Raw genomic sequence first — 24,424 nt, forward strand, 5'->3', positions numbered from 1 at the left:
TTTTAGTTATTATTTAATTGACTCTCATTATTTTAGTGTCTAAATTCGTTGTGAAAATTGGCTCACAATCAGTGCTAGAGGTTATGTTTACGATGTACTTGTAAAATTGCCAGGGTGTTATATTTAACGATTTCAATTCATTGCACCGATACTTCCTGCAATTGCATCCGATAATCAACTTAAGTGCAGTTCTCACCTGGTTACTGCCTTGAGTGCTCTCTACGCATTCTTATCAGTTTTAATTTACTTTATCGGATAGATAATTATGTCGAGTACGCGTTTACTATCACCATTAATTAATCGAAACTCTAATAATGGGTACAATAGTTTGCGCCGCTTGGGTCTGTGCTTCGGTCTGGAGAAACAGCGTATCGAGAATTTCCGTTTTTTATGCAGTTCAGCCAGTGCCATGACAGAGGCGTCCACGAAAGCCGAAGCCCTGAGCTTCGAGACACTAAACCCGAATATAAAAGTTATGGAATATGCGGTCCGAGGGCCCCTCGTTATTCGCGCTGGTGAAATAGAAAAAGAATTGGAAAAGGTAAAAAAAAAATCAAATGTCAACCCCTTTTTTAACTCTATTTGTAATTGTTACTACGTTCTTCCTCTTTTACAAAACAAATCGTTCTGATTCATCATTTTTGTTTTTTAAATGCCGCTTTTATTAACGTATGAATGAGTAGGTGGTTCATTCATAAAACTGTTTTTATGTTTGTTAAAAAATGAGACGTTTGTCATAATGATAACATACATATGTTTTTGACAGGCTTAGTATTTGTTATGAAATAAATATTTATATTTTTATAAGGCACAAAACAGTATATTAATCAATTAGTTTCTTGTGGGTCAAGAATATCATATCATATCATATCATATCATAATGTAGTAGGTCACAGGTTTAGTAAACATAAAGTGTATGGATCGATACTATCCTTTCTTTTTGTTTTTACATAAACATAACAGTCTTTAAATTATCAATTTTTGTGTAGGTAGATTATTATGTTATTGTAAAAACTTTATCAAATTTACTTACAATCCCTTATCGTATGTATGTGACATATGTTCATTATTATAAATGCTATAATAAAAAATTTCTAATTAATAATGTTCCTATTTGTGTCGATGCATTCGTTCTAATGTCTAATATAGAGTAATTTAATTGGGCAGACGATACTTCCGAGCCTTAAAAAACTAGCATTATTAGATGCGATGCTCGTTAGGAACTAGTAATTACCGCATGAGTCATGAAATTGATACGAAGTATGTTTTTACTACTCTTTTTTCCTCTATATCTGTTTGATTACATAATGTGCTTGGTCGATTTGCCTTTTCTTAATTATAATTTTTGTATTTGCGTAAAGTTTGAGAAGAATCCTAATTTAAAATTGTATTGTAAAAGGCACTGAAATCGAGGTATTTTTTCCATTTATGTCTCATTGGTAGTATTTATATACAGTGTGTCCCAAATGAGCACTACTTGTATGTAAAAGTAAATATGCTTTACGAATAGCTTAAAATTTAGTTTTAATACGTCACACGTAATTGGTTTTTCCTTGTATATTTGTTAACTAATTAATTCTTAACATTATTTATATTTCTTTGCATTTTTTATTTCTTACCATAGGTAAATGTGTCCTTTAGTATTGTTTACAAATTAATATGTGGTTTACTAAGAATGTTTAAGTTCTTGGTCAGAAATTTATTGAACGAACGAAATACATTAGTTGTAGCAAATATCTGTCAGATGGCGATACACTGTCTCTATTTGGATATTATATAAACTCGCTTTTTAGGGGCTTTTTCAGTTCGGTTAGTAATTTATCGATATTGGCTATTATGGTGCGCTGTTGAGATCTAAAGAGATCGAGATCGTAATCGACATGGTTTTACGCTGCCTATCAGATTCAGATATTTTACTTATACCCTTTAATTAAGACGTTTCTCCGAATCCTAACTTTCGTATTATTATTAATTGAGATAATGTTTTTTTTCATTTTGTTATCGTATATCGAGCGTTTTTTTTTTTGAGTAATACTTATTGTGGGTTACAGTTGTTGGAGAAAGTAACCAATCGTTGAAAATTTGAGGTCATATTATGCATGCATAAGTGAGAAATACGTAACAAACTGCGTTGAAAATATTGTCATGGACCAATTAATGTCGAAGGTCACTTTTATAAAAAGAATTATCTAATTGTAAATACATCTAGGTATTCACAATCGGCATAGAAAACTGTTCCGTATATTTGCTGTACGGTTAATGGGAGTTACACTATCAAAAAAAAACTAGATTTCAGAAAAAAAAAGTGATTGTTAGTGTCCTACCGAAACTGGTTTTTACGACCGAAACCAAAACCGAATTTCGGCAACGGTCTAAGTTTCGGCCGAAACCGAAACCGAAACTTCCTTATATAAGGATCATGTTTTGAGAGAAAAATAAAGAAAACGTTATTATAATCAGTCAGTTTTATTTTTTTATCTTTAAATCACACAGCTCTTAATTGCGCCTTAAAAATACTTAAAATAGGATGTTTATTTGAGTAAGTATAGTACACTTCGCTTGGGTCAGCTTGGGTGGACTTTAACGCGCCGAACATGACCGAGCAGAGCGCGAGAACTCCCGAACGCAGTTTCGGTTTCGGTGGTAGTTTCGGCAGGTTTGCTGCCTAAACCGAAACTCGTTTTTTGCCGAAACTCGACCGAAACCGAAACCGAACTTTCGGTCGGACACTAGTGATTGTAGAAAACACATCTTCAAAATTTTATTTATTGTTAGTGGAGGTGTTAAAACATTACCTATAAACAAAATAAACGTTAGACATTAAAAATGAGATGAAAAATAAAAAAGTTTCGCTATTTTTCTCAAGGAATAGAAAAGCACCTTCATTTTTTATGTGATTTTTAATATCCATAGTTTATTTTGTTTCATTGTTAGTTTTTAACAGTTTCACTAATCGTAAATAAAGTTTTGTAGATGTATCTCATATAATTAATTATTTCGGAGGTTATTGTGGAAAAAAAGTTACTTTTACACAAAAAATAGTAAATAACTACTTCTACGTACAGGATACAGTTTTAACGAAGCCTCTATTAAAAATTGGCACTGAAACGAGAGTACAGTACAAGCTCTTTATTCGCGGGGTATACGTTCCATAAATATGCCGCGAATACAGAAACTGTGGATATGGAATGGTAATTAGTATGGAATCATAGGGGATACGTTCTAAGGTTCCAAAATAAAACCAATATGTATCAAAATAAAATCAATGTATTGATAAATTTGCAATTAAAATTAATCGTTATAATCAGCTTTAGGCAAGAGTTTAAGAAATTTAGTGATTTTTTCTTGTTTTGAATTTTGAAATTAGTCCACTCGGTTTCGATTCAGTAGTACACGCGGCGTATAGTAAAAACATGCTTATCGGTTCTAGATATCATGAGTTTAATGTTTGGAACAGAGGTTTGATATTTTGTAGTATGATAGATAAAGCTTTGTTCTAAAGCCTGTCGAAGGTCATTTTTTAATTTCTTAATTTCTATTGAAAATACGTGTCCTACAAGAAGCATCAATTTGAGCACTTGTAAAAGCTATTAATGACCATATCATTGAAAACTAAAAACGTGCCCAGTTAGTGTAAATCTTTGTCTGTTACCATACAAAAAATCAGATATTTATCTCGCAGCGTTAAATCACAATGTTTAGAATAGAAACCCATATTTTCGGAAAAATTCACAGTAGACACGAGCGGTCTATTGCGGTCAATCCCCTTAATAAATGACACCGAATCCTTTTCTGTTTACCGATTGCATCCGCGAATAATGAAATTTTTAGCCGCGAATACAGGAACTTTTACTGTATGTCTCTATCTACAGATACCTGGTGTATCTATTGATACTAACTAATACTATAAATAGTTCAATAAAATTAGGTTTTAATGTTCAAAAAAATACTAACCAATTTTTTTCTTTTTTAATCGATTTATTTTAGCTGATGATCAAATAAGATCGAAATCGTTATCTGCGCCTAAAGATAATTTGAACGGGATCCAGAATTCAATTGCCCCACAGGACCGCAAAAGCAAATTACACTATTCCGAATCAACAGTATTTTCAATTACATACTTACTACCCTTACTACCTCATAAATTAAAAATTTTTCAATACCAATTAATAGTGGTTGTTATATTTTATTTACGATTGATATTGTATTTTAAATTATTAATGATATTACAACACATTTATGATTTGATTACGGTTTTATTACTGTCTTATTAGTTGTGTCATAAAAAGTACACAATGCACTTTACAACCTACTCAACAAACACCGTAATCTTAATAAGAATACAATTTAGCATTTGGTTTGTTGCAATAATATTAAAACTAACATTTTTTCTATGGTGTTTAATATGTTTGTTTGGCATATGTTGTTAAATGCTATCATAAATAGCAATTTATTACTGTACTAATCGCAATTAAATGAACTTTGGATTTTGGAGTAATAATTACTTATGTTTAAATAATAATTATTACTTAACGATTTTACATATTGTTTAAAGAAAATAATAATAAAATAAAATAAAAAACTGAGAAAATGTAAGTTATTACTCTAAGGTTGCACTTTTCAGTTTCTTTCACCGAAATTTTATTTTTTTTTTGTTACATGACCGAAATATACAAGGTGGTGAACGCGTTGAAAGTATCTCCTGCTTCATTAAAATCTGTCCTAAACTAACCGAACTTTTAAACTTTTAATTTTTTAAACAAAGTATAACTTTATTATTCATATTTATATGAAAAGATCCCTGAAGGCATTTCTACTAGTTTTCCTATATGCCATGTTGTATTTTTCAAAAAATGATGTCACCCTTTGAATGAGTGCATATACGTAGAATATCCGTATGTTAATTTTTTGTGTTTCTGCATATTTTTTTGTTAAAACTAACTTTTGTCGCCCAGGGAATCACTGTTATACTATGGAACTTTAATTTATTGTCGAAGAACTCTTAACAGACTCTCCCCCGTTATATTTTCAACTAATATTTAGTTAGGTACATTTTTAAACGATAAAATAATTGGATTAATGCCTCTGAAAGAAAGTATAGGTAAAGGTTCATAATTTAACCCTATATAATAGTACTAGCGACCCGCCCCAGCTTCGCACGGGTGCAATGCTAATACTAAATATGTATATTTTTGTTTTGTTTAGATTATTATCGAGAAGGGGAAATCTTCAAAAGATACCCCCTGAACATACTAAATATACTACAGAATGTCTTTATATACAACATTCACAGTTTTTTTGTCATTAGACAATACAAACCGGCCTCCCGGCCGGTACCGCCGCAACCGCTATGTCCCTGCATTTTAAATCTGTAATATCTTCGAAAATATTCATTTAAATTACATGCTGTAAAGGGCCATATTGATCTATATTAAATGCACAATGTATTTAAGGTACTTAATTGGATAAGAATTAATGCTGTATTGCCTACAATCGCTTCGTAAATAAGTCATTATTTCTCATAAAAAGTAAAGGATAAAAATGGTTATTGTGGGTTATCCCTAAGAGATAGACATATACCATCCCGGACTTTTTTGTAGACCCTTTTAAGATGTACAATATTGTAGTACATTATTTTGATCTATCTCGTAGGGTTCAGCCAGCGTTTGCAATGTAAGCGCAAAAAATGTGTTTATTTACATCACATTAGAAACCTCTAAAATTATCAGTGTTTCTCTACTATATTATGCAAGTATTATACATATAAACCTTCCTCTTGAATCACTCTATCTATTAAAAAAAAGCGGGAAGCGACTTTGTTTTATACTATATAGTGATAACGTAAATTTATAAATAAAACGTTTTGTTTAACTTAATCCCAACATTCATAAATCTTGTCTTTTATTACATTTCTGTTGTAATTTAAAAATGTCAGTAGGCATGTGTAACTAATTTCAACGTTACAATCAGATAATTAAACTTTTTTTGTACCTTTTTCATTCACTTTACCATACCATGCAGTTAAGCTAATCATAAGAATGTTGAGGTAAACGTGTAGAACACAAGGGCACTATAGGAACCCGTTTTATTTTTGACTCGTGTTGTATGTGTGCCAGCCAAAAATTTGCCCTTGAATGTTTAAAAAAGTTGGAATTTGCAAATATATTGTGTGTGACACGCTCGTATAATTGTTTTAATTAGACCGGAAATGATCATAAAGTAGTTTAGTCAGCGAAATGTTGAGAAGAAAGAATTGAGTGTTATTGAAGTGCATAATAACTTATTTGCCCTTTTACTCAAGTTTTCTAGCTTTTTGTATGTTTAAGGCAAATATAGTTGGGACGTTCAGCATTGGTATAGACCGCAGTAAAACTGTCGCATTTACTTTTTTCTTTCAACTTACTAATTAGGCTAGAGCGATGCGTGACAGAACGCCTACTTTTACTTACGACAGATGTTGTAAGGAACATCGTAAACATAGAAAAGAGATGTCAGGTAGGAATTGCAGCGGACACTAATAAAGAAAAAGGAATAATATTACACCGATCGATGTCTAACAGAAAGAGATGCAGACAAGCAGAATTGTTGCCAGTATCGGACTTTAAGGATGTTTGGGAGGTACAATCAGAGACAAGAGTACTTAAAATTATAAATTCGTGATTAATTAGGTTTTGCAGCATATCATGAGGTAAATAAATACTATCTATACTAAAAAAAGTAGGTATATGGTTTGAGAGAAAATTTGGAATTTGACCAAAAACTTTGAATAAAATAAAAAATAACGAATAATACGGAAAACATTTAACTGACTTTTGGCAGTGAATATGCCTTGATTTCAACTTTGAAACAAAAAAATATTTAGTTTCAATCTCTATTAATAATGAGCGTAAAACTTTTTAATATGTTTAAATAATAATTAAAACTTTAAAATTGCATTTATTTCAGACAATTATAAATATTATCATTATATTATCAAGTAAAAACGAGATTTTCAGATAATTTTTCATTTTTTCCTCGATAACCATTTAGTGAATTTGAATAACCTTACGCTAAAGTGATTCTCCAGAGTTCAAGTTACTTATTATAAAAGTTTGAAATTTCTGGTAGCTTTTTTTCTGTTAATAAAAATAAATTTAATCTGTTCGGTTAACGAATCTCCATAAAATGACGTGTAAAATTACAATTTTTTAAAATTTCAATAACTTTTTAACGGTTTAGTGAATCGATTTGTAATTTTTACAGCAGTTTTAGAATTGAATGAGGAACGTTCTTCTAAATTTTTATTTGTCTCGTAGCATTTGGACATACCTCCCAAACATCCTTAAAGAAAGTTCAACATTCAGGAATTTAAGAAAGCAAAGGCGCTTCTTTAAAGATATAACTCCAACTAGGCAGTTATAAAGCCGACCCTGATCTTTTGCGTAACTAAGGAACCTCTAATCTCTAACCGCTGCACCGCTTAATATTATTCGGTTATCTCTTTTCACTTTGTACTATTCATGAAGCATTTCCTAACTTAACAAGGGCGTGTTCAAGACGTAGCAAATAACTACACTCCCATTATCACAGATAATTTATTGCGGATTTTACTAATTTCAATCGTCCCAACTATATGTATGTATGTATAAATGAAATAAATAAAACTTACATTGTCAATGTTGTGGTCTTTTTCTTCGTGGAGTAATCTGCAATTATTGAAAAATAATTAAAATTTAAGTACAATAAAAATCAAAGAACTAAAAATCTTAATTACCTATACACTTAAACAGGGACGTAGTAAGCTTTTATTTTAACACTAGCCAAAGGTGAATTACTATTAAGTTTTCGCGTTCCACATAACCCATGATGCTTTCAGTTTCGTAAAAATGACCATGTAAAATGACAAGAAGGAAGTCAAGTAATTATAATATAATGTCACATAACTCAGCTCTCAGAGGCTCATACCAAATATGTATTTCCTCCCCAGCACACGCTATATTCACCACCCTTCGGCCAGGAAATGAAATTTGTTTTTTTACGTAATTAATTTAGAAACTATATGTTCATCGAGAGAAAAATCGCAAAGTTCTTGACTTGGGCCAAGAATGTGGAACCTACCCTGTATAATACAAAAACTGTTACGTAATTTTCTTGCATTAAATTTGGATGAAATTTCATTACCAGAGTTTGGTTCCGTACTGTATTTGTGTTTCTGATTAATAAGAATCGAGGAAATTTGTGTAAAATGCTAATTTCGGCTGGATTATTTTGCTGATGCCAATTTTGGAACTATGCCAGATTATTTTACTACATACGCAAGCATATCTAGACGTACTCTCTATTATTGTGACTTGTGGATATTAAAAACTCAAGGTTCCTTCTAATTTTATCGTTCGCCTTCCATATTCATCGGAAAATTGTATCCTTATACAAATTTTATTATACAGGGTGTTCCCGACATTACGGTTGACTTTAGAAAACAAACCGTAAAGAAAGACATTTACAATGTGATAAATTAATTTCCCATTTTTATTTCAAAAATAATCATTCAAACATTCGAAGCCAATGCTTTTCGAATTATTTTTTTTTTCGAACTTGTTAAATGATTTTCCCATTCACAATTACGTTATTAAAACTAGGACTGGCGAAACACTTGTGGAGTTCGGTTAAGAGTTAGACTTTTTGGAGTGAACACAATTTTCAATTTTTGGGATTGTACTTAATCGATTCAAAATTAAAGGACACAAGTAATAGCAATGAACAATAGAACTAAATGATTTATTTAATGTCAGAATAAAAAATATTTTATTTATTTTTTGGTAACGCAAAAACTGTAGCTGATTTGGTTTTTAAAGATAAAAAATTCATCCGTCAATCAGATTATCAGCTTTATCAGACTAAATACCTAAATAATAACAGGTTTTACCAGCGGTCTTGTTCGCGTTGATTTGTTCAATGCATGTCAAAGATGACTACATATAACTAATTTTTTATATCCCTCGGACACAAGTATTTTTTTCTGGATAAAAGGTGCCCTATGTCCTTTCATTTCTTGATGATCGGTTGAGTAGTTAAGTCATGAAAAGGCGAAAAACAAACAAGCAGATTCACATATAACAAGACGTTTATTAAAAAAGAGTGCGGGACGATCGGTAAAAAAATACATGTATTATCAAATAAAGGTACAAGGATATTTTGAGTAAAATAATTACTCGCCTGCCATTCCGGATTCGATTTCCAGTATATTCAATGGCTTTTTTTATTTATAAATTCATTTAAAGCTGAACTTTACTTACTTTGTAATTTTGAAATTCGCTATTCTATTTTACAAGTTTATTATTGAATATGAATTGAAAAAATGCTTACGTATTCCGNGTCTTGTTTTATAGTGCCTTATCACCTCATGTAAGCTTGCTATTTATTTAAGAAACACCATGTATAATTCGCTTTAATAAACCAAATTGACTGTGACGTATGATCTGCTCAATAATAAAAAAAGCGCCTTAATTGGTTAGTTATAAAATATATTTTGTTAATATTTTTAATGATCTATTCTATTCTATTAACAACGTATCCATCTGAAATAACTAAGAAGCTTAAGTAATGAAATGTAAAATTTCCTATACACTTTTTGACCATTGTGTACATGTATATATAGTACCATGAAAAAACAATGAACACGTCCTGCTGCAGCACGTCAAAAAAAAGACTACTTTTAATACTAACCGCTAAATAAAGTAAACTGTGGAAAATAACGATTTGTTTTTCCGACAGAATTTCACAATTAAAAATTTCCAGTTAATTCTAGAAATAGCTTCAGGTCGTTCAAGCAAAATATTCCGGTTCGTAATTTAAACAAATATAGCTGTCAGATTGCCATATGGTCATTTTATGACCATCATAAACATTGATGCATTTCCCAAGTCTATTAAAAATGATCTAAAAATATTCTCCATATCACCTAAATATAATTCCTTTATGAGAATAAGAAATTTAGTTTCTTTATTCGAAGTTCCAAAACTGTGATTTAAATACTTTGCACGCCGAACATATGCATATGCAAATACCTATAACATATTTTTGTTCAGCATGCTGAACTTTACAAAATACTAAAATTTCGGAGAACCCGGAAGTGTGCAAGTTAATCGGTATCATTATTTAAAATTTTTATGAGTAAAATAAAAGAATAAGTTCTTTTTAAATTGAAAACCATTCACTTGTTTCTACGTGAATTTTCCAAACACAAATAATGTTTTTATGTATCCGATGGTTCATGTTTTAAAAAGATCAATTTAGATGGGTCTGACCAGTATAGAATAAAATGAAATTTCGATCGATGTGGGTAATGTTGATTTCTAACAATAATTTTTTTTGCGTCTGTTTGAACACAAATACCTAAAGGAGATTTCGACATAATAAGTTCTAAAAATCAGATATTATAGGTATACATATAACTAATTTTTTATATCCCTCGGACACAAGTATTTTTTTCTGGATAAAAGGTGCCCTATGTCCTTTTCTGTAGCCCTGACAATGTGTGCAAAAGATTTGATGATGATCGGTTTAGTAGTTAAGCCGTGAAATGGTAATAAACAAACAATCTCAAATTGGCATTTAGAATATTATATTTAGGATAGCACTGCTTCATTTTTCTCATAGGATAGTCTTTATATCAAATTAGTAAATAATGTTTTTATTGCTACAGGGTGTAAAGAAGCCTTTCAAAGAAGTAATAAGAGCGAATATAGGCGACTGTCATGCTATGGGACAGAAGCCCATTACATTTATAAGACAAATGCTTGCTCTAGTGGCTTATCCCGAATTATTACACGATTCCCGATTTCCCGAAGATGTGAAACAGCGTGTGCGAACTGTTTTAGAAGGATGCAAAGGTGGCTCTGTCGGTTCTTACACGGATTCGCCTGGAATTGAAGTAATCAGGAGGCACGTCGCCGAATATATCCAAAGGAGAGATGGACATCCCAGTAACTGGGAAGATATTGTCTTAGGATCGGGTACGTATGCATTTCCGTTCTTATACGTATAAAATAAATCACATTGTATAGGCCCTTGTAAAGTTTGGAAAAGACATCCGACAGATCTGGTTTATATAATTAATAATAATAATTAATGGTATACAGGGGTGTTTATGAAATAAGTAGCAAGTTTGCATGAGGTGATAGGGCACTATAAAACAAGAAAATTAAGTGGACGTTTTGTGGTCTGAAAGTTCACCGTTTTCGAGAAAAACGTACTTGAAGGGATCAGTCCGGGCCTGGTAGGGCGCAAAGAAATACGACGTTGCAACCTGGAGTAGTTAGTTCTTCATCTTTTAATGTTGCAGTTTTGTATTACGTACGCATGCATACAGTCGAAATCATTAGAAGAATGCCAGTGTCTGAGTGTCATAAATAAGTATAGAATAGTATTATAGCATTATGCGTGAGTTTCTAGAGGAATATTATCCTAGACACTGGACTGGACATATCATAGACGGCACGCAGTCTTGAGCTAAATCCGTTTGACTTTTTTTGTAGGGTTGTATGAAACAGCGGGCGTATATTAAATGCTAGTGATTTGCACGACCGTGTATGACCGCTGCAAATGAAGTACGCTAAATACCATACGTTTTTACGCAGTGTGTGCACGTATATGTNCCACTAAACATTTACTTAATTGTCTTGTTTTATAGTGCCTTATCACCTCATGTAAGCTTGCTATTTATTTAAGAAACACCATGTATAATTCGCTTTAATAAATCAGATTGACTGTGACGTAAGATTCAGTTGGGTAATCTGCTCAATAATAAAAAAGCGCCTCAATTGGTTAGTTTATGAAATAAGTAGCAAGTTTGAAGGGTGTCAACTGAATTCAATAGGGAATCGCAAAAAGAATTGTAAGAAAATTAGACGAAGTTACAATCCGAAGCCGGTCCTGAGCGTGAATTGGTAACGATAGAGAAATTGCGATAACAATTAACCAACTACATCGACGAAAAATGTAAACAGTGACGGTTGCGGAACGACTAATAAATAATTATCAACAGTTACTACACATAATAATCTTTGTTTAGACGCTCATTGCGATAACAATTAATTAAATAACTACTTTGTTCATCGCCGATAGTACGCAGTACGATTTAAATTGTCGTATTTTCTCGAGTGATACCTGAGCCGGACTAGCCCTCGACTACACTTTTAAACACGTTTTTATCGAAAACGGTAGACTTTCGAACCACTAAACATTTACTTAATTGTCTTGTTTTATAGTGCCTTATCACCTCATGTAAGCTTGCTATTTATTTAAGAAACACCATGTATAATTCGCTTTAATAAATCAGATTGACTGTGACGTAAGATTCAGTTGGGTAATCTGCTCAATAATAAAAAAGCGCCTCAATTGGTTAGTTTATGAAATAAGTAGCAAGTTTGAAGGGTGTCAACTGAATTCAATAGGGAATCGCAAAAAGAATTGTAAGAAAATTAGACGAAGTTACAATCCGAAGCCGGTCCTGAGCGTGAATTGGTAACGATAGAGAAATTGCGATAACAATTAACCAACTACATCGACGAAAAATGTAAACAGTGACGGTTGCGGAACGACTAATAAATAATTATCAACAGTTACTACACATAATAATCTTTGTTTAGACGCTCATTGCGATAACAATTAATTAAATAACTACTTTGTTCATCGCCGATAGTACGCAGTACGATTTAAATTGTCGTATTTTCTCGAGTGATACCTGAGCCGGACTAGCCCTCGACTACACTTTTAAACACGTTTTTATCGAAAACGGTAGACTTTCGAACCACTAAACATTTACTTAATTGTCTTGTTTTATAGTGCCTTATCACCTCATGTAAGCTTGCTATTTATTTAAGAAACACCATGTATAATTCGCTTTAATAAATCAGATTGACTGTGACGTAAGATTCAGTTGGGTAATCTGCTCAATAATAAAAAAGCGCCTCAATTGGTTAGTTTATGAAATAAGTAGCAAGTTTGAAGGGTGTCAACTGAATTCAATAGGGAATCGCAAAAAGAATTGTAAGAAAATTAGACGAAGTTACAATCCGAAGCCGGTCCTGAGCGTGAATTGGTAACGATAGAGAAATTGCGATAACAATTAACCAACTACATCGACGAAAAATGTAAACAGTGACGGTTGCGGAACGACTAATAAATAATTATCAACAGTTACTACACATAATAATCTTTGTTTAGACGCTCATTGCGATAACAATTAATTAAATAACTACGTTGTTCATCGCCGATAGTGTGTCGTACGATTTAAATTGTCGTATTTTCTCGAGTGATACCTGAGCCGGACTAGCCCTCGACTACACTTTTAAACACGTTTTTATCGAAAACGGTAGACTTTCGAACCACTAAACATTTACTTAATTGTCTTGTTTTATAGTGCCTTATCACCTCATGTAAGCTTGCTATTTATTTAAGAAACACCATGTATAATTCGCTTTAATAAATCAGATTGACTGTGACGTAAGATTCAGTTGGGTAATCTGCTCAATAATAAAAAAGCGCCTCAATTGGTTAGTTTATGAAATAAGTAGCAAGTTTGAAGGGTGTCAACTGAATTCAATAGGGAATCGCAAAAAGAATTGTAAGAAAATTAGACGAAGTTACAATCCGAAGCCGGTCCTGAGCGTGAATTGGTAACGATAGAGAAATTGCGATAACAATTAACCAACTACATCGACGAAAAATGTAAACAGTGACCTATTAAGTTTTCGCGTTCCACATAACCCATGATGCTTTCAGTTTCGTAAAAATGACCATGTAAAATGACAAGAAGGAAGTCAAGTAATTATAATATAATGTCACATAACTCAGCTCTCAGAGGCTCATACCAAATATGTATTTCCTCCCCAGCACACGCTATATTCACCACCCTTCGGCCAGGAAATGAAATTTGTTTTTTTACGTAATTAATTTAGAAACTATATGTTCATCGAGAGAAAAATCGCAAAGTTCTTGACTTGGGCCAAGAATGTGGAACCTACCCTGTATAATACAAAAACTGTTACGTAATTTTCTTGCATTAAATTTGGATGAAATTTCATTACCAGAGTTTGGTTCCGTACTGTATTTGTGTTTCTGATTAATAAGAATCGAGGAAATTTGTGTAAAATGCTAATTTCGGCTGGATTATTTTGCTGATGCCAATTTTGGAACTATGCCAGATTATTTTACTACATACGCAAGCATATCTAGACGTACTCTCTATTATTGTGACTTGTGGATATTAAAAACTCAAGGTTCCTTCTAATTTTATCGTTCGCCTTCCATATTCATCGGAAAATTGTATCCTTATACAAATTTTATTATACAGGGTGTTCCCGACATTACGGTTGACTTTAGAAAACAAACCGTAAAGAAAGACATTTACAATGTGATAAATTAATTTCCCATTTTTATTTCAAAAATAATCATTCAAACATTCGAAGCCAATGCTTTTCGAATTATTTTTTTTTTCGAACTTGTTAAATGATTTTCCCATTCACAATTACGTTATTAAAACTAGGACTGGCGAAACACTTGTGGAGTTCGGTTAAGAGTTAGACTTTTTGGAGTGAACACAATTTTCAATTTTTGGGATTGTACTTAATCGATTCAAAATTAAAGGACACAAGTAATAGCAATGAACAATAGAACTAAATGATTTATTTAATGTCAGAATAAAAAATATTTTATTTATTTTTTGGTAACGCAAAAACTGTAGCTGATTTGGTTTTTAAAGATAAAAAATTCATCCGTCAATCAGATTATCAGCTTTATCAGACTAAATACCTAAATAATAACAGGTTTTACCAGCGGTCTTGTTCGCGTTGATTTGTTCAATGCATGTCAAAGATGACTACATATAACTAATTTTTTATATCCCTCGGACACAAGTATTTTTTTCTGGATAAAAGGTGCCCTATGTCCTTTCATTTCTTGATGATCGGTTGAGTAGTTAAGTCATGAAAAGGCGAAAAACAAACAAGCAGATTCACATATAACAAGACGTTTATTAAAAAAGAGTGCGGGACGATCGGTAAAAAAATACATGTATTATCAAATAAAGGTACAAGGATATTTTGAGTAAAATAATTACTCGCCTGCCATTCCGGATTCGATTTCCAGTATATTCAATGGCTTTTTTTATTTATAAATTCATTTAAAGCTGAACTTTACTTACTTTGTAATTTTGAAATTCGCTATTCTATTTTACAAGTTTATTATTGAATATGAATTGAAAAAATGCTTACGTATTCCGTATAACATTATTTTGTCACTACACGCAATGCCTTCAAAGGATAAAAGAGTAAATAAGGTTTCTCATTTAATAGTAGTTAATTATAAAAGGACAATTTTATTCACATTTTATATGAACAAATAAATTGGTTTTATTAAAACGTTGTCGTTCAAACAGTTTCGAGAAAAAGAAGGAAAAGCCCTGATGTATGCAAATTTTTGCAAGAAAAGCAAAGTAAACAACGAGTAGAAAGTTTTCAGGTAGAAAGATAAACAAAAAGTGAAATTTTACTGCTCTCGGAAAACAAGCAAGAATCAGCAAGAAAGAAATGAGGAAAGTTAAATAAATTGAGATTAGGTGGATGAATCGCCCGCATAGCTACGCTGAAACGTTCTATTTTTGTTCAATATGGAATTCCCTTCGCTAATACGAACTTTCAATTCCAATAACATTTTAAAGCCTAAAAACAAACATTTCTGAAATTTCCTTATTTTAATTAACTTAAGTTATTTTTCATCTATGCTTTCTTCTTCTGTTTCTTCTTGAATTCATTGTGAGAAAACAGAATTTCGAATCGTATTTTATCCATTAACAGTTACATTCTTGGCTGAATGTTTTAAGGTACATAGATATGTATTGATTGAATTGTAATTTTCCTTCAAAAATACCTACCTACCGTTGTATAAAATATTTTCGTAATGGTATTTGTAAGTAAAAGGTCAGAGAAAGACACTTTTTCTCAATTTCGTCGCTGCCATGGATTTATAGCAATTATGCAATATTGAAGTTGTAAATTTTAATTAAAGTGTGAACCTTGAACCTTTAATTTAATTATAAATGAAGAAGAACTTTTTCTGGATCTCTTTTTAATATTCTAAACATGTTTTTCATTAAAGGTCGTCAGTAGGTAATACACTTTAATACTTTAAACTGAAAAAGTGTGCCTTCAGGTTTGTCCGACTAAATTTGTTATTAATAATATACGTAGTTAATTTTATGTTATAAGACAGAAAGTAATTTCTATTTTGTTACAGAAGTAAAACGCTTTCATTTTAGCACGTTTCAATTTTCTCGCATGGTAGTCGTTCTAAAGTCTCGCTTACACGACGCGGGGTGTAACTCGCCGGGGGCGGAGAACATCCGTGACAGCGTGAGACACGTTTAAAATATTGTCGGTAATGTGTCAAAGAAACGCGTCATATCTTATACAATCTACTCTAATAACTTTATTTTGGATTCACGCCACGTATTCAACTTAAATTTCCAATCAANTGCGGAACGACTAATAAATAATTATCAACAGTTACTACACATAATAATCTTTGTTTAGACGCTCATTGCGATAACAATTAATTAAATAACTACTTTGTTCATCGCCGATAGTACGCAGTACGATTTAAATTGTCGTATTTTCTCGAGTGATACCTGAGCCGGACTAGCCCTCGACTACACTTTTAAACACGTTTTTATCGAAAACGGTAGACTTTCGAACCACTAAACATTTACTTAATTGTCTTGTTTTATAGTGCCTTATCACCTCATGTAAGCTTGCTATTTATTTAAGAAACACCATGTATAATTCGCTTTAATAAATCAGATTGACTGTGACGTAAGATTCAGTTGGGTAATCTGCTCAATAATAAAAAAGCGCCTCAATTGGTTAGTTTATGAAATAAGTAGCAAGTTTGAAGGGTGTCAACTGAATTCAATAGGGAATCGCAAAAAGAATTGTAAGAAAATTAGACGAAGTTACAATCCGAAGCCGGTCCTGAGCGTGAATTGGTAACGATAGAGAAATTGCGATAACAATTAACCAACTACATCGACGAAAAATGTAAACAGTGACGGTTGCGGAACGACTAATAAATAATTATCAACAGTTACTACACATAATAATCTTTGTTTAGACGCTCATTGCGATAACAATTAATTAAATAACTACTTTGTTCATCGCCGATAGTACGCAGTACGATTTAAATTGTCGTATTTTCTCGAGTGATACCTGAGCCGGACTAGCCCTCGACTACACTTTTAAACACGTTTTTATCGAAAACGGTAGACTTTCGAACCACTAAACATTTACTTAATTGTCTTGTTTTATAGTGCCTTATCACCTCATGTAAGCTTGCTATTTATTTAAGAAACACCATGTATAATTCGCTTTAATAAACCAAATTGACTGTGACGTATGATCTGCTCAATAATAAAAAAAGCGCCTTAATTGGTTAGTTATAAAATATATTTTGTTAATATTTTTAATGATCTATTCTATTCTATTAACAACGTATCCATCTGAAATAACTAAGAAGCTTAAGTAATGAAATGTAAAATTTCCTATACACTTTTTGACCATTGTGTACATGTATATATAGTACCATGAAAAAACAATGAACACGTCCTGCTGCAGCACGTCAAAAAAAAGACTACTTTTAATACTAACCGCTAAATAAAGTAAACTGTGGAAAATAACGATTTGTTTTTCCGACAGAATTTCACAATTAAAAATTTCCAGTTAATTCTAGAAATAGCTTCAGGTCGTTCAAGCAAAATATTCCGGTTCGTAATTTAAACAAATATAGCTGTCAGATTGCCATATGGTCATTTTATGACCATCATAAACATTGATGCATTTCCCAAGTCTATTAAAAATGATCTAAAAATATTCTCCATATCACCTAAATATAATTCCTTTATGAGAATAAGAAATTTAGTTTCTTTATTCGAAGTTCCAAAACTGTGATTTAAATACTTTGCACGCCGAACATATGCATATGCAAATACCTATAACATATTTTTGTTCAGCATGCTGAACTTTACAAAATACTAAAATTTCGGAGAACCCGGAAGTGTGCAAGTTAATCGGTATCATTATTTAAAATTTTTATGAGTAAAATAAAAGAATAAGTTCTTTTTAAATTGAAAACCATTCACTTGTTTCTACGTGAATTTTCCAAACACAAATAATGTTTTTATGTATCCGATGGTTCATGTTTTAAAAAGATCAATTTAGATGGGTCTGACCAGTATAGAATAAAATGAAATTTCGATCGATGTGGGTAATGTTGATTTCTAACAATAATTTTTTTTGCGTCTGTTTGAACACAAATACCTAAAGGAGATTTCGACATAATAAGTTCTAAAAATCAGATATTATAGGTATATCTTAGTATTTTTTAGCAAAATGAACTTGGAAGGGGAGATGAAAATTAACTATTAAATATACAAATTTTGTATGAGATTATATATATAAATAATGTTNAAGTGCGAAAATTATGCATACAATTTTAAAAAAATTTCGTAACAAAGTAACAGGGTAATTATTTTTTTAAAAAAATTTGTCGTGAAGTTATGTTATATGTTGTTTACTGTAAGAATTATCATAGTTGGTTTCGAATTACGTGTTAAGTAAGAGTAGATATACAGGTAGAATTTACCTATAAACTGGTTTATGTAACGTGGCTTAGAAATGCCTTATTTAATAAAAATAACTTCAAGGCAATTTCCTAGTCGTACACATAAAAATCACGATGCAGTGCTAATTTTGCGAAAATATTCATTACTTTCATTTTAAGTTCTCTTAATAGGTATATTTTTTATTTTATATATTTTACTTTTGAGAAATGTTTTTGTTTTCGTAACTACATTTACTTATCAAAAAGTTTTTTATATGAAAATTAATTAGCGACATTACTGGCAGTATTAATACAATAACGAATAGATAATTAAGTGTCTTATAGATAAATGAATTACTTCAATGTTACATTTAGATAAATAATGTGTTGTATTATTTGAAGTTAAATTATATAAAGTAAATATTAATGCTATATATAAAGCTTACGATTAATTATTTATTGATCAAACAGGTACAAAAAATAGGTACTTATCTCTTCGGTTGACCTAAATATGATAAAATTTTCAGAAATGCTATAGCGACGGTTCAAAATTTACGTAGTTGGTATTGCTGGGTAGGTAGCTGAAAGTTTCCGTTAGGTAACGATTTTAGAATTTGTTTAATATTGATTATTGGAAATTAATCAATATTAAACAAATTCTAAAATCGTATGCAAGGGAAGAAAAAGTAGGGAAAGAGCGAATATAAAGATAGGAGTCGAAAAATTAGAAGAAGTGGCTGATTTTAGATACCTAGGAAGTCAGATAAGTCAGGACGGAAGGAGTAGTAGGGATATAAAGCAGAGGATAGCACAGGGTCGTGTCGCCTTTAATAAAAAGAAGTCACTTCTATTATGCTCGCGAACGGTTAATTTAGAAATTCGGAAAAGATTGTTAATGGTGTACGTTTGGAGCAGGGCGTGGTACGGGTGCGAAACATGGACAGTGAGCGCGGCGGAAAAGAAAAGGTTAGAAGCTTTCGAATTGTAGTGTTATAGGCGAATGATGAGGATAACGTGGGTAGAAAAGGCTAGAAATGAAGAGGTATTAGAAAGAATAGGAGAACGAAGGACTCTATGGAAGTCAATAAAAAATAGGCGAGATAGGTTAGTAGGACACCTTCTCAAGCATGAAGGTCTAGTCAGAGACATATTAGAGACAGAAACAGGAGTCAGGTGGGGTAGAGGTAGACCTAGGTTAGATTACTGTTCGCAGATAGTTAAGGATGTGGGATGTTCTAGTTTTAGGTAAACGCGAAGTTTAGCTCAGGATAGGAAAGAGTGGAGGTACGTGTCCAACCAGTCTTAGGACTGACGACCTTATGATGATTGGAAATTAAAAAATCCTAAAATTGAGAGAATTAAGTATGGCACATTGTGTGTCGAAATACGTTATAGATTTTTTAAACGTTTTTATGAGGAATTTTTGGTATTAGTGTTTTATTTACTTAAGTGCATTGAACTTCATTTGATTTTCTTCTATTTTTTGCGAATACGATTTTATTCTGATACTTATTTTATCCAGCAGGTAAGTTCTTATTGTGCGGAAGGTAAAATTATGTTTTAATTGTAGGAGCCAGTGACGCAATAAAAAATGTTATAAAACTGCTAATATGTCATATCGACTGCAAAGAACCCGGTGTTATGATACCGATACCCCAGTATCCCCTCTATTCGGCGACACTGGCCGAATTTGGGATTCGTCAAATTGGTTACTATTTAGACGAATCGAAAAATTGGGGCTTGGATATTAATGAACTTCAAGTATGAAGTCTAATATTTTCTTTCAATTAGTATTTACAATTTCGATAATGCTAGAAAGTTCTTCAAAATATTATATAATTTGGCAGTAATCTTAATACTTGAGTAATTTTGAAAAATAATTAAATTTAAAGACACTATAAAAAGAATATCGTTAGTGATACAGGGTGTAACATAAATAAGTGCCGAGCTTGCGGGCGGTGGTAGAGTACGAAATTTCACTGTTCAATTCCGGCCCCGGTAAAGAAATATAGTCCGTAACGGTGCAAATGTGACATGATATGATGACTTCAGTTTTAAAGAAGACAACCCCCGAAATAGTACACGCGAAATAGCAGGGAACGTTGTCTCCTATCATGTGATAGTGTGTCAAATTTTGAAGGAACAGTTGATGCATCCTTAGCATTTGCAGCGAGCGCTTGAAACCGATTTTCGGCCGCTACTGGATTTGTATCGGTGATTTTACCAATCAATATTTACGTAATTTACATTTTTTCTTTATTACGTTTTCGTACATTTACATAGTGCTTCCTGTAATGTACATATTTAATTTATTTATCTACAATTAGTCTGAACATTTTATGTTGCACTAAATTGTTTATGTTTATCTTACATGTTCAATTATCAGTAATGATTACATTCTCCATCCATGTACTAACGGTTTTTACCGTACTACGGTATTCGGTAGACACTTATGTTACTAAGTCACGCACAGGACCGGCTTTATTTAGATTATAAATGATAGTGATTTTCTTAAAATTTACACCTTCCAAAGGTCGCAACTTAATTCTGTTACACCCTGTATGTGGGAGATTCGTACCTGCGAGGGAATATGAGCTTTATACAATTGCATTAACTTTTAACATTTTAGAGAGCAGTAGACGATGCGAGAAAGAAGTGTCACCCACGAGCCATTGTAGTTATTAATCCTGGCAATCCTACAGGACAAGTCCTTACCAGACAAAACATTGAAGATATCATTAAATTTGCGTACAATGAACAGTTGTTTATGTTAGCTGACGAAGTCTATCAGCACAATGTATACGCAAAAGGGTCTGCATTCTTTTCATTTAAAAAGGTAGTTCAACGAAGTTTAATATGCGTTAAGACAAGAACAATAATTGAAATTATACCATAGGTAATGATGGAAATGGGTGAGCCGTATAATAAAATGGAACTAGCTAGTTTCATGTCTTCTTCAAAAGGATATATGGGAGAGTGCGGTTTGAGAGGAGGGTATGTCGAGGTCGTGAATATGAACCCTATGGTAAAAGCGATGTATTTAAAAGCAATAAGTGCAATGTTGTGCCCTACCGTCCTAGGTCAAATTGTCATGGATGCTGTTGTAAATCCACCTCGAGAAGACGAACCCAGTTACGAACTGTATATGAAAGAAAAAAGTGCTGTATTGGACTCTCTAAAGGTAAAGGAATCTTTAATATCGTATTAGCAAGGGCGGCCTTTGGGGGTGGCGAGCAGGGCAACCGCCCGGGGCCTCGCTCTTGCAGGGACCTCGCGCACTCGCGCAACAATATTAGATAGTACCTATTTGAATTTCATAATAGTCTTAAAAAAATCCGCAAATTTGCCAGTTTTGTGTTTATTACTTTTTTTTAATTTCCAATTTTAAAACTCTAAACTTACTTACGAATAACTTTGCATTTCTCTTCAAGTATTATCAGTAAAACTAATTCGACAAGGACAAGGGCCTCGCAAACATTTACCCGCCCGGAGCATCCTGATGGCTAAGGCCGCCCCTGCGTATTAGTCCAAATTTGAATGGACAAGTACCACTTAATGCACCTTAATAGCACCTTGTTGCAAAGATGCTAATCAGAGAATCATGTAAAAACAGCCAACATTTTCTACCTAAAATTATCATGCCTTAAGCTGGGTGGGCAGATTGTTACCTAATTAAGTCAACGTCTAAATCAGTGTTATTGCTTTTCTTTATTGAAAAAAAATTTCAATCAAACGACAATTAGACGTATTAATAGTCAGTTAATTTCAAAGCGTCGCACTATACTATTATTTCCATTAAAAACATACTTATTAGCACATTAAATGTATATGTTACCGGAAATGTATGAAATCTAGGAATTGTATACAATTCCTAGGAAATGTATACAATTCCGAGGATTTTTAGAAAATCTATAAATATTGTTTCAAAGATTTTATAATACACACGTGTCTTGGGAAATGTGGATATTTCCTAGGAATTGTATGAAATTCCGATATTATACTAGGAAATGTTTAAAAATAATGCTTTTTGTGAATGAAATGAATAAAACACGTTAGTAAACTGTGTTTACGCGGTTCTAGTGCATGCATTGGTGACGTTATTGCTTGGTTAGGTTAGGGTTGGAGATGTATATGTATTAGTGACGTTATTGTGTGGTTATTAGGTAGATTTATGACAAACTGGAGTTTCTTTAATGCCCCCGCCGGAAGCAAGCTGATATGTTGGAATAATCTCTTCGAAAAGTATGCTTCATTATGATCTCCGCGCCCAACATATACATACGAAAATGATCAGCATTATCACCTCTAAAACACTAAAAATTCAAGGTCATCGTGTTGGCTGAAACAAAACTAACCTCGTCACATTATTTTGGAGAAACTCCAGTCTGTCCATAAATCTCCCTAACTAAACAATGACGTCACCAATGGAGAAGGTACAAACATCTCCAAACAGCCTACCGTGTTATTGCCTATTAAGTATTTCCTATTGCTATTTAGGAAATATATGATTTCCTAGGAAAAGTGTTTGATATAATTTATTTCACACATTTCCGGACGATTTTAGGAAATATATACATTTCCTAGGAATTGTATACAATGACGGATTTCACACATTTCCGGTAACATATAAGTATAATGATATTATTTTGATTTCATAAGTATTATTGTCCATTTTTGCAGCTAAGGGCGGAAATGGTTGTCAAAACGTTTAACACTTTCGAAGGATATTCTTGTAATCCTGTTCAAGGAGCGATGTACGCGTTTCCTCAAGTTAAATTGCCGCCCGGAGCAATCAGAGCTGCGGCAAAAGCCGATCAGTCACCTGATGTATTCTATGCGTTCGAACTGTTGGAAAACACGGGGATATGCATAGTACCAGGATCTGGATTCGGTCAAAGAGAAGGTACATTCCATTTTAGGACGACGATTTTGCCCCAACCGGAAAAACTTAAAGAAATGTTAGAAAAATTCCAGGCATTCCACCAGAAGTTTATTAATAAATATAAAAATTGATAGCAAATTTAATACATAAGTATTGACTTATTTGAATTATTACACTCCTACATCTGTGATTCAAATCGGTAGTAAGCTGTTATGTATATTTTTTGTATTAACAATAATTTTAATAGTAAATTTTATGTAAATAGCAATACTTTTAGACACCAAATTTTAATTATATTATCAAAACTTTTATTTTCTTTTTATGTACCGATGTACCTGTATGCAATGTTTTGAAGTAAACATTCGAAAAATATTTTAGTTGTTTCGTTTAATGTGGCACTTAATTTCAAAAAAATAAAGAATTACACTGAGAAAATGCGAATGAAGTGACGACTGCATCTTCTATTCATATAAGTACATACCTTCGACTACAAATTTAGTGGAATAGTATTGTTATGTAAAGCATGAAAGTGATAATCAATAGATTGTTTTCCGGCGGCTCTTGAGTATGCCCGCAGGCAGCGACCGATCGATGGTCGACAATCGTTGTACCAAAGATGCGGAAGATAATAAATACTCTGAGTGACACATATTTGCCCGCTTAACAATAGGAGTTCCGAAATTCTCGAGAAGAATTATAAAAAGGTTTTGGATGACAGTCAGAGTTAGTGTGGATATCGACAGCTGATCAATAATATAAATGAACATGCGAATTGCCGAATGGGAACCGATTTGTTTACTACCTTGTCACCAAAGAAGAATCGTCTGGGAAACTCACCTACCATTCGTTTTGGAATTTTCTGATGGAATTAAGGGACTAGGAGCTAACCGTTAATACTCTTAAGCTTAG

The 24,424-nt window shown here is 32.4% G+C and overlaps 1 protein-coding gene across 1 annotated transcript; it reads left to right on the forward strand.

Moving 5' to 3' along the window:
* Nucleotides 1-67: 67 nt before the first annotated feature.
* On the forward strand, nucleotides 68-23,887 carry LOC108744664 (alanine aminotransferase 1). The gene is made up of 6 exons (XM_018480537.2): nucleotides 68-541; nucleotides 10,685-10,994; nucleotides 20,204-20,394; nucleotides 21,263-21,469; nucleotides 21,530-21,814; nucleotides 23,314-23,887. The coding sequence occupies exons 1-6, from the start codon at nucleotides 266-268 to the stop codon at nucleotides 23,644-23,646; spliced, it is 1,602 nt and encodes a 533-aa protein (XP_018336039.1). The 5' UTR covers nucleotides 68-265; the 3' UTR covers nucleotides 23,647-23,887.
* The last annotated feature ends 537 nt before the right edge of the window (nucleotides 23,888-24,424 follow it).

The sequence above is a fragment of the Agrilus planipennis genome, unplaced genomic scaffold (genome assembly GCF_000699045.2).
Source record: "Agrilus planipennis isolate EAB-ADULT unplaced genomic scaffold, Apla_2.0 scaffold16, whole genome shotgun sequence".
Classification (NCBI taxonomy): Eukaryota; Metazoa; Arthropoda; class Insecta; order Coleoptera; family Buprestidae; genus Agrilus; species Agrilus planipennis.

What these genes read in the sequence shown, in the direction of transcription:
- LOC108744664 (XM_018480537.2), top strand. Translation starts at nt 266, where the DNA reads ATGTCGAGTACGCGTTTACTATCACCATTAATTAATCGAAACTCTAAT. An exon ending in TAGAAAAAGAATTGGAAAAG is followed by an intron (nt 542 to 10,684) that starts GTAAAAAAAAAA and finishes TTATTGCTACAG; the next exon opens with GGTGTAAAGAAGCCTTTCAA. An exon ending in AGATATTGTCTTAGGATCGG is followed by an intron (nt 10,995 to 20,203) that starts GTACGTATGCAT and finishes TTTTAATTGTAG; the next exon opens with GAGCCAGTGACGCAATAAAA.